At 42.0% G+C, this 11,245-nt stretch overlaps 1 protein-coding gene across 5 annotated transcripts; it reads left to right on the top strand.

Moving 5' to 3' along the window:
• Positions 1 to 108: 108 nt before the first annotated feature.
• On the top strand, positions 109 to 10,813 carry LOC142564686 (uncharacterized). 5 transcript variants are annotated; one of them, XM_075675808.1, is made up of 6 exons: positions 113 to 625; positions 4,726 to 4,813; positions 7,534 to 7,617; positions 8,104 to 8,211; positions 8,282 to 8,416; positions 10,667 to 10,813. In XM_075675808.1, exons 1-5 carry the CDS (start codon positions 296 to 298, stop codon positions 8,380 to 8,382), a joined length of 711 nt encoding a protein of 236 aa, XP_075531923.1. In that variant the 5' UTR covers positions 113 to 295; the 3' UTR covers positions 8,383 to 8,416; positions 10,667 to 10,813. The 5 variants fall into 5 exon arrangements, with proteins under 5 accessions (XP_075531925.1, XP_075531926.1, XP_075531923.1 ...); XM_075675809.1 differs by lacking the exon at positions 10,667 to 10,813 and adding an exon at positions 10,178 to 10,656 and having other exon boundaries at positions 8,282 to 8,392; XM_075675807.1 differs by having other exon boundaries at positions 114 to 625; positions 8,282 to 8,392.
• Positions 10,814 to 11,245: the final 432 nt, after the last annotated feature.

The following is an 11,245-nucleotide window of genomic DNA, read 5'->3' as shown; positions in this document are numbered from 1 at the left end:
CGCTAGTGTACACTTTCTTTTTTTGCTACCAATACTGGTTTGACACGTAATTTTTTAATACGACAACCTTATGAACTTTATGTATGGCGGGTAGGGTTACAATGCTCTAGCTATTGCTGTAGCATGATGGATATCAGCAGCAGACGACGCGAGCACCTAGCGGAAATTAGCGTCAACAGCGGCGCCCGTCAGATGTGACGCATTGATGGTATTACGTTCAGGAGGCGTCTGTGTTGTTCTTAAGTGACAGCTAGCCGGGCGGGCCTTGTTTCAAGTACTCACTGAATATAGCGCCATGTGTACGACCTGTTCTGCGGTTGGGTGCAGGAACATGCCTCCGATGCCCGGGGTGAGCTTCCACACGTTCCCCAAGTGTCCCAAGTTGCGCAGGTTGTGGGTGCTGGCCATGAAGCGCGATTGCTGGCAGCCCACACCGAGCAGCAGACTCTGCTCGGCGCACTTCAGGGACGAGGACTACGTCCACGACCCGAGCATCGCCCTGCGAATGGGGTTCGAACCATTCTCGAAGCTTTTGAAGCCCGGCGTCGTTCCCTCTGTGTTCGACCACAACCGCAAAAAGGAGCACAAGATTCGAGGAGCTTTCGAAAAACGCCAGCGAAAGGAGGTGCGTATATCGGTGTACAGAGTGCAAGCGCGTGCTTCTTTTCAACCTTGTTTGATGTCCAAACACAGTTATGCATCAAGGAAAACTGGAACAAATTTTTCGCCTATGTTTCTAGCCATGGAGAGTACATCTGCATTAATAAGCGATAGAATGTTATTGTTGATTTTAAACTTAATCTGTGTAGTAAAATTAGCAATTGGATTGTTTACTAAGTTGCAGAAACTTCACTCTGGCATATGAAAAACATAACTGTGGGCTTTGCGTTAAGTGTTACACGCTTAAGTCAGAATATTCAGGCATCAAACTCAGGTTAGCATATGTGATAGGCTGGGCATTACGAGGTTAGAGAATCTTAGAGAGGATTGACTGGCAGTACACATAAGATGCTTCTTCAGATATGACAAGAAATAAAATTATGCATGGGGCAAGTTGCAAAGACACAGCATGCACAAGACATACCACAACATGCAACATACAAACTAATTAGTGCATCCCACTAAGACCAGCGTCTTCAGAGTAAAGGGACTGACAATCAATTTTTAAGGACCTAGTTTTTTATGCCGCAACGCAATGCTTACGCTCGGTAGCGTTGCACCTGCAGCAGTTACTTACAAAAGCATGTGGATAGTAAAATCGTAGAAGTAAGCACGTGGAAGCAGAATTTTTCGATCTGAGCAGCCTCTAAAGAAAGTGAGAGTCCCTCCTCCAACAACGCTGAGAAGTGAGAGCAATGTCGATAGCCTGGCTCCCAAATTATGAAATCCACCCATCGTTATGCTTTCACAGGAGTGAGTGTAACTGTGGTTAAGCATCTGCATTTTGATCTTTTCAACCACGTTTGAAAATAAAAAGTTGGTACGATAAGTTTGCATTGTTGTACAGACATTTCCTATATTTGTACCATGTTTTTCTCTAAGTACACGCCTATGTCATGGCTGGCCAGCCCCTGTCGTTGTTTTGTTGATAGACGAGCCAAGCCAACTCATCGAAAACAAAGCTGAAGGCAGTGCCACTTTTCTACTCTGCAAATGAAGGCCTGTCTGCACATTGTAAGTTAGAAAAAGTGGTAGGCGACCCTAATCTTTGACTTAGGTGTCTCTTAGTGGCTATTGCACCTTGGCGTTGGTGTTCTTTAGGTTAAGTGAGCGAACGTCTTCTTCCTGGCAAGATATATTGGCGAGGAGGAAGCGCAGCATGTGCCACCTGGTAGATCATAGCCCCCTAGTGAGCAGTGCATGAAGCGCACCTTATGCGCCTTCACCGGTGGTGATGTCGGAGCATGTAACATGCGCGCATGTGCAGCTGTTGTGAGCGAGCTAGCAGGTGAGCACGGGAAGAGCAGAAAGCGACGTCACATCCGCTCTGCTAGGCAGATGTTCAGTCTATGCCAGGCAACTATTTTCCGTGAATTAGCCGGTTAAATATCATGTCACCTTCTTTTGTGTGATGTCATCGGTGACGTCATTATGCCCACTTTCTACTTCGGGTTTCCAGGAATTTCGCCAAATTTGTGCTCATGGGGTGGGTCTCTAAAGTCTATGATTCTGTGCTTCGGTGTGCAGTAATCAGTGATTTCTAATTAGTTCTAATTATTCCAGACACTTAAGTAACTGAACTTTTAACTAAAGTTATGCTCTGATATATGTATAATGAAACCCATGAATTTTGTACTGGACTATTTTTTTTTCTATTTCTTCCTGATTTATTTTGGATTTTGTTCCCAATCATCTCGGGAGGTGAATCGGAAGTGCTGCGCGAGAAACAAGAGTCACTTGCTGCTTGCACCACTAAAAAAACTTATAACAGAAAAAAGTGTACTACATTTCAATACTAATCAAAAGACCAGGAACTGCATATACTAATAGGTCACGTGATAGGCCTCTTATGCACCTTCATGTTTTTACAGTATGGCGTGCCAAAGGTCATTTTTCACGACCGTCAGTGAAGAATAAAAAATATAAATCCACCTTCAATGAGAAAAACGTGATTCATTTTAGCCACTACATTACGCAATCTTTCCATCAGTGAGGTTATCTCGATTCATGTTCTGAACGGTTGTCTGTCGCTTTAAATGGTGCCCAGTCTTAAAATTAAAAGGCTGTGAATCATGTCAGTTCCTTTGACATAAGCAGTCACAAAACTGCACTCATAAATTAGACTACAGATATTTTGAACCAGCCACCATGACACAAAGAAGACCATACAGGCTGGCATCCAGACATGTTGCCCAACTTGCAGCTATGCAATAAACATACGTTGGTAATTAAATGTGGTACAAGTGATAGTGCAGGTTCAACAGAAAGATGAAAGCCCATGCCACTCTAAACTAACCCACGCATTCTTAGTAATCATATTAGCATGCTGAGAACGAAGGGAAGCTGTCAGCTTGCCTGACTTGAGTGACCTGATTCTTGTGTGGTTTCGAACCAGCTACACATGTTTGAAATGCTGTGCGATTGTGCAACTTCCTGGCCTCCTGGTGTCTAAGTCTCACGACATGGTTTGTGTCACCATCATGAAAACTGTACTGCTGCAGAACAGATTAACAATTTTCAATTCTCCAGTGAGTTTGTCACATTTACAGGATGTGAACGCCATTTGAGCAGCATGTACAGGAGTGCCAGATGCAGGAAAATGAACTACTTCGTGTCTAGCATGCTTGGAAGGAACCCACCCAACCACTTAGAAATATGTGTGCTGGATGTGGAACATTGTACAATCCATAAAAAAAAATGAACCTGCTACATGATGACATACTGATACTAGGGCTATTTTTTTTACCTGCACTTCATGCAGGCTCTTGTAGACTAGTGTAGTGCCGGACAGAGGTTATGATGTCATGTGCTGCACATGACATTATAATGGCTTACTGACGTCACATGGCTTACTGGGCCGTAGCCAATCGGAGCAGGCTGTGCGTCGTCTTCTGCATCGGCAGACGAAAAGAGCCTGACTCCACACTTTGCCTGATTTTGCACTTACTGGCTGTGTATATGCCCTTGCCTGAAACTAAATGCCAATGTGTGTGAGTTTCGTTTCATGAACAAATCTAGACAAACTGCAGCTAAATACATTGCAAAAATAAAGAAAGATGAGGGCACCTTAATTCCTCTGTGACACATGGTCACGCCAGCACTTCGCTACCATTTTTGTAGCGAATATTCACTATTGTCGTTATATCAGTGCCGACACTATGAGACAAAATGTCGCCATGTGTTTGCAATGCCAGCCTGCCTGTCTGTTGTCTGCTGCCTACGCCTGTTGGAACTGCAGTGCAGATGTAGTTTTCATGCTACACTACAGTTATAAATAAGTGGCTTTGTATAGGTGAGCGAAGCTACACTTTTGTTTACCAAGTAAAAAGCTACGCTCGTGTAGCCAGTGTAGGTAAAAAAATAACCCTACTGAGAGCAAACATTCAAATGTCTGACCTCCACCTAATTTTACGAAAGCACCTTACACATATTATTCAAACTTGCAGCTCAGGCCCGATCATAACTTTTTCAAGATGCTTCCGACAAAATTTAAATGTCATTACCTTCATCAGTGCTTTTATTTTCATCAGGAGGAGCATACACTATCTTGGCTTGCACAGTTATGCACACAGAGCCTGGAGGGGTCATCCATTGTTTTGTGAGAGCTGCTTGTTCACTTAAATGCCGCACTTCAAAAACAAGATGTGGACCAGAAAGAGTTAATGGAATCCAGTGTTTCACTGAATCCCATCTGGTTGCAAAGAGGCATGCTAAAGAAAGAGACAAAAAAAAAGAAAATAAAAATCCACACATTCTTTTTTCTGGTCTAGGCCATCAAAAAGGTGTACATATCAGAGTGTTGTCTATTCTTGTAAGAGTACACTAAGCCATATGTCTTAGATACACTGGGCTGCGACTCTGTAGTAATGCCTTTTCTCAATGCTGATGCCTTTTGTGCTTTTTGTGTTCGTGGGCGGGCAAGAGACTGCGTCTGACGCTCCGCCCCAGCCACTCACTAACATGAAAAGCGCTGAAATGCATTAGCATCGGGAAAAGGCATCGCTACAACATCGTGGCCCTAGTTATCGTCAGAACAAAGCAAATGTTTTTACTATTTCTCTTTAGATCGTCAATGAGGCCTTGGCAGCTTATGAATCATCACCTGCAGCACTTCGAAGCACCACGTCACACTTGTGCCAGAAGCATATGAAATGTATGTCATTGACTATTATTTATCTATTTACGTGTTTATTTGTCTGATATCTAGATACAAATGTCTTAAGGACCCTGCAGGAGGTACTGCACAATGGGGGGCACAAAACACGTAACCATACAAATGCATATGAGAAACAGCATAGATTATGAAGAAGTCAAGTACATATGAAAACAATCTAAATTATTTATGCAAACAATATGCATTGCGCAAAGCTTTATTGTATGACCTAATTGCAATAAGAAAAAAAAAAAGCCTGTGTATTTATTTGTCCTGGCAAAAGGCAAGAATAATTTAAATTCGCGGTCAGCTAGGGCAGGTAGGACACAGAACATTAGGACGAAAGTAATGTAATTCGTGGCACAATCTGAAGAAATTGTAAAGCAGTGACGTATGATGGCATTTCACATTTTGGATGGTCAAAGTGGAGTGCAATTTCTGTAACACTTTTAAGGTGAGCTGGGATCCTGTAATATTCTAGGGTGTCAGGGGATTGGGATATGTGGCAGCAATGAGGATTCCAAACAATAGAGGTGCATTTTAACTGTGTTCTCACAAATGTTGTGTATACAGTAAACCTTCTCAACATTGACCATGTGCAGTGTTTTATGCAAAAGTCCCCAAGTTTCTTGCGCATGATGTGTCTAATGTGTGTAATGATGATGTATTTATTGCGTGTAATCTGTGATAAGAAAAGGAAATTATAAAGTTTAACTAAAACAATTGCTTTCACCTGTGAAAGCCTCGGTGTTTGTTCTTTGCTGAAATGTGTCTTAGCTGCTGCACGAATTCTGACTGAAAGCAGCATGTCTCGTCCCCCAATTTAAATCAGGCACAAATGCACGGGGAGTTGCGCTATCGTTGCCAATGTGCCAATGTGCAATGTGCAATATGCCAATGTGCCAGTGTACAATGTGCGATGCCTGTGCCACATAGGCAAAATGATGAGCAAAACGAGAACAAGGTGAAAGCAGGAGCCAACGTTTCAACAAGTGGGCTTGTCTTCTTCAAGGCGACATATGCTTTCCTCACCACAGTATATATAAGGTGGAGTTCTTTTAAAGGGGAGAGGGCATAAGGTGGGTGGTTGTGGCAACGAGCGAAGGTGTGTTAGTGGCGAGGGTGTAGATTTCAGAATAAAGGAGTGCTGTGCACAAGGCCAGTGGCACGGCCATCTGTCAGTCACGTGTCAACGGCTGTGTGTTGCATATGTCGCCTTGAAGAAGACAAGTCCACTTGTCGAAACGTTGGCTCCTCCTTTCACTTTGTTTCCGTTTTGCTCATCGTCTTGAATTTTCATCTTCCGCCTTCCCCGCGTTTTCCCTGGATATAGGCAATATGTCACTCAAAATGAGCATTTGCAGTTGATGCTGTAAGTTAACTTAAGTAACTGGAAAGTGATGGTCGAAACTAATATCACTACACATTATATTTGTATGACTCCCAGTATATTTCACTGGTGTCATAAAGGGGTGCCAAAGGCATACGTTGACGTTGATCAATGTAGATTTGTTAGATCACCCTTCAGGAAGTGCTTTAAACTGGACATATTATAATTTACTTGCAGGCAATATGTGTGCTATGATTATTTGTACTGCAATTCTAGCAGGACAGCTGTGTGTTGTGAATGTCGAAAAAGAAAGAGAAAGAAAACTACTATAATTTTGCAGGCAGGACTTGGCATCCTTTCTAATTTCATTTGTGCAAGCAATGCTAAGCCAATTGAGCACCAAGTTGCAACACTTCAGCTGTGGCCCAATCCCTTTCGCACTGTCGTTCTTTACCGAGCAGATTAACAGTTGGTCTTGACAAAGCGCGATCATTTTTTCAATGTTCTGGGGCCCTTTACTGGCAGAATCACCTTGAAGGACGTTGTCGCCATGCACATGGAGTGTGTTTACTTTTGAGATTGAGATATTCTCACAGAATCTGGTTTGCACTTTCTCCCTCGTGAGAGACAGCTTATTGTAGTATGCGTTGGAATGCACCAGTACAACACAAAGCAGCCACATTCACGTGAACAGTGGTAATTACATGCACTTCTGTGTAAGCTAACACATGGAAGTGTGCAAGGCCAGTCAGGAGACAGCAATAGACAATAAACATTGTACATTTTTTACTTCTTCGTTGGCCATTATAAGTGGGCAGCACTGCCAACTTATGCCAATATTTGGCAAGGATAGCTTAATTCCCCATACATTTCTGCCTGATTTAAATTGGGGGATGAGACATGCTGCTTTTAGTCAGAATTTGTGCAGCAGCTCCTTCAGCAGGCGTCAGTGTGTTGAATTTGAAATATTTAAGTCTTGATTACCACGCATCAGTTTTTAATCTTTAATTTGTATCCACTTTTTCTTCCTGAAGCCCAGGATCTTTCCACAGGCTCTGGCCAACGACCTTCATGTGTAAAGTGTAGAGGTTAACTTGCAGTTAAGGAGTACCGACATGAAATTTTTGATGTCATTTTCTTGTGTGTTACTCTATCTTCTATGAAGCTCCAAATCCCTCTAAACTCTGGAAAAAATACCTGCTTGCAAATTAAATAGTTTACTGTAATACTTCATCCTACGAACAATTTTTGGCCTTGTTACAGTAGAGGTAGACGAGTAATGATATCATTACACACCTGTCCACATTTTTTTGGTGATTGCTGTGGCTGCCATGAATGAGCATAGCCAGAAACACAATGTGCACGGCCCATTTGTTTACTTCTTTATTAGCACCATCATCAGGCCTGGCCCTTATCACCACAGGTCAGCAAGTTTTGAGGTGTCATGATGTCAAGATAATGGCAACGATGCCAGGTAGGCCATTTTGAAAGCACCTTTATTATCAGATGAAGATATTCTTCAGTTGTTCTTCAACTTTAATACTTGCTGTCATCGTTTCACATGCGAGAAGCTTCTACAAATTTGAAAATGTGCCAGCACTTGTAAGTTGCGAGATGGCACAAGCTCTTGGAATAGTCGAACCATGATGTAATGAACACAGATATAACAAATTATTGGATCATCATCATCATCGCGATAATGATAACAAATTATTGGATATAAACGAAGTAAATGAAAATTGTCCCACTGCTGTTACAGTGCAAGAGACACATGCCTAAAACAAATATCGGATATAGTGAAGCTACTTTTGTGTCAGATGAGACTTTGTGAAGTTTGACACGTATTTAGAATGACTGTACTCAGTTATAGCCATAGGAGTGAGGAGCATTCTTGTATTGATACTTGCGTTTTGCTCATGCTTGTGAGACATCACACATACAAAAAGCATTAATTCTGCAGGCTGTGACAAAGTGAACCCAAAAGAGTCCATCTCCATTGGAACGAACACGCACCACCCAAAGCGCAACCAAGGCCTGATGACAGAGAGGCCCATGCTTCGGAATGCAGGTAACGGTGCCTACCATCTCGTGTTTTTTGATTGCATCAACTGCAAAGCGCCTCTCTTTATTCCTTGCAGCCGTGCAGACTGGCAAACAAGTCATTTCGACGACGACCTTGTGTGGAATCCAGCTCACACATAAAAGAAAAGGAAAAAGAGGGCATGTACAAAGAAGATAGAAACTGAATGGTAAACTTGGTCTGATGATAAAAGGTTCATATGTGTTTCTTTTGAACTGTGCTGCGAATGCCCCCTTCCAACTGTAAGTGGTGATAGACTGTGTGAAAGTCTACCATTACATAAGCATTTGTCACACATGTGACACATTTATCAAAGATAAGCATGTTAATGTACAACATAAATCTGTCAAAGGTGCATAATTTTGTTGCAAGGCATTCATATTCTATTAAAATAACGTAAGCGTGGCAAGATAATATCTTGCGCACCTTCTAGTGTGTCATTGTAATTACACAGCATCTCTATATCGATTTAGCATACTGTAAATCAGGTAACATTTGCTTATAAAAATAATTGAGTTGTCGACCCAGAGCATGTCCACAAGTTAGTTATTGGCTGCAGACATTATGAGAAACGAAGAACTGTTCATTCATCATTGGTGATGAAAGTAGTCAAACATGGCAATGTTTTAAGTAAAATGGTCATGTGAAGCAATACTTTGTGCATTTAAGTAGAATCAGGCCATATTGCATATGTATGAGGTTCAGTTTATGTGTATCTTATTATCCGTGAATTTTGATGCATTAGGTTTAAGAGGGTCAAAGTGGGAAAAAAATGTGTATGCAAAATGTGGGAACGCGGTCACATGGTAGAGGTAGAGAGGAGTATATCGGAATGTCAGAACTGGGTTGGGGCCCTTGAAGACACTATCCAGAAACATGAATGAAATAAAATACCTTGACAAGCAGGACTTCAGTTAGTGAACCAATCTTTATTTTTTATCTGCACAAGAACTATGCAGATTGTGGATCTGCCCACATGATATGACAAAAATAGACTGATGAGTTCACCCTTGTCATCTGTTTGCAAGGGGTCAACAACCTTTCACTTCCGGCCAAGCGGTAGCGCGATCGTCAAGTCATCAGTACAAGCAACAGGAGAAGAGTGGTTGCTTAATATGGGGTCTTCATTTCAACAGAAACATGCATTCCAAGGACAATGGAATCATTCTTAACACTGTAATAACAGCTGTATGTTATGAATACAATCAACATTTTATCTCTTTCCTTTTCCTAACACTGTTGCCTTTCCAATGATATATAATAATTGTAACAGTGCTTGATGAGTGCATGGGTGCTTTTACATTATAATCAATGCTATAGGAGGAGTGTGCTCTATCTTGACATTCCACAGTTGTGCGTATAGAGCCTGGAGTGGTCATAGAATGTTTTGTGACAGTTTGTTCACTTCAGTGCGGCACTTCAAAAACAAAATGTGCACTGGAAAGCGTTAATTAAATCCGGGATAAGTTTCCACTTAATTGTTTACCATCCCGCCAGTGGAAACAACTGCCTGTAAAACAACTTGAGTACTCAAATGTTATATCGATTATACACGTTACACATCACCATCCTTGACTTCTAACCCGACGAGGCATCCCCTTCATGCGGTGACACTCGCACGCATGTTCTGGGAGTGTAAAAACACTTTGCCTGACTATGACCCTATGACCTTATGATGCCCACTACTCTGACCAGCAATGGGCCATCTAGCAGGCCTGTGCAGTGGCCGCTAGGTACTCCCTGTCGGTCCCTGCGTGGGAGATGCCCAATGCGTGCCAACACACGTGCTGCAGGAATGTTAATAAAGTTTATACAATCCAAATGCTCAAACGTGTACATATCTATAGAAGGGATGCACATTGTCACATAATATATAAGATTTGTATTTGGGCACCCAACCTGTGTGGTTCTCTTGTCAATCTGAGCTTTTCTTTTCTTATTGAATTCCATTCAGCTTACCTTGTCCCACCTTGACAAGCTGCATTACTCAAGACTGTAGCACATTTTCTAGTGAAACGGCAAGCGTAATTTGTGGGAAAATGAGATTTGGTATGTGTTGTACTATTCCGCAACATTCTGTTGCGTGCATGTGATGGTCAGTGCTAGCTATCTTTGATTAATGAAGTTAGGGGGTCAAATGTGGATTCGAGCGCCTTCTGGGATCTTCACTATGCTTGGAACTACACTTTTGTTAAAGCGTTTTGGTGTGCCAAAATCTTCTTTACAGCAATAGCTGTACGAGACACACCTAGTGGTGGTATGCTGTTGGCTGAACGTAACAGCTTATTGTCAGCTACTCTAAAAATACGAGAAAAAAGAAACTACGAAGGTTGTCGTGGAAACTATTGGATTAAAACTGAAATCCCATAGTGAACGCCAGTGATTTAACCCATGTTGCACAAGAAATGTGTGCTCCTTTTGCTTTTTTTCTTCTTTTACACAGACTCTGGAATTGAAGCTGTTGCCCTGCAAAATAAAAGGATGTTGCTAGTCACTGTGCAGTTTTCCTTTCTTAAATCTGCCGTCTGACAGTCAGACTACAAGCACCGGCATCTGTGAAAATTCAAATAAAGATGTACCGCACCCCATGTAGTCCTGTGTTTGTACAGCATGCATCATGGTCGGCTGGAGTAGGTCCACCATAATTAAACGAAATCAGCTTCCAAACTATGGTAGTGGTAGTGTTTTGCATGTTAAATGAAATTGCACATTTAATTTTTTTTTTAATTGAGCAGAAACCATTGGAGAAAAATTTAACTCCGGGGCGCTTATTGTACAAGTCAAGCAATAGCTTCCTGATCTGCCGAGATATCCTACAGGGACACTTCTTGGTCAACCCTTCATTGAAAAGTGTTGCCTACAGGCAACATACCAGAAATAGCCTCCTCCCCCCCCTTTTTTTTTCTTTTGGGGTGTTTCGGTATTAAGTACAAAGTTTTTCTTTGCTAAATGCCTTCTGCCAACGCTGAATCACATCATTTATTGGTTTAGAGGAAGAGCACGGGATGAGAAGGAAGCAGCA

This window comes from Dermacentor variabilis, chromosome 11 (assembly GCF_050947875.1).
Source record: "Dermacentor variabilis isolate Ectoservices chromosome 11, ASM5094787v1, whole genome shotgun sequence".
Classification (NCBI taxonomy): Eukaryota; Metazoa; Arthropoda; class Arachnida; order Ixodida; family Ixodidae; genus Dermacentor; species Dermacentor variabilis.
Note: the sequence above shows the minus strand (reverse complement) of the source record. Positions and strands in the feature narration are given on the sequence as shown.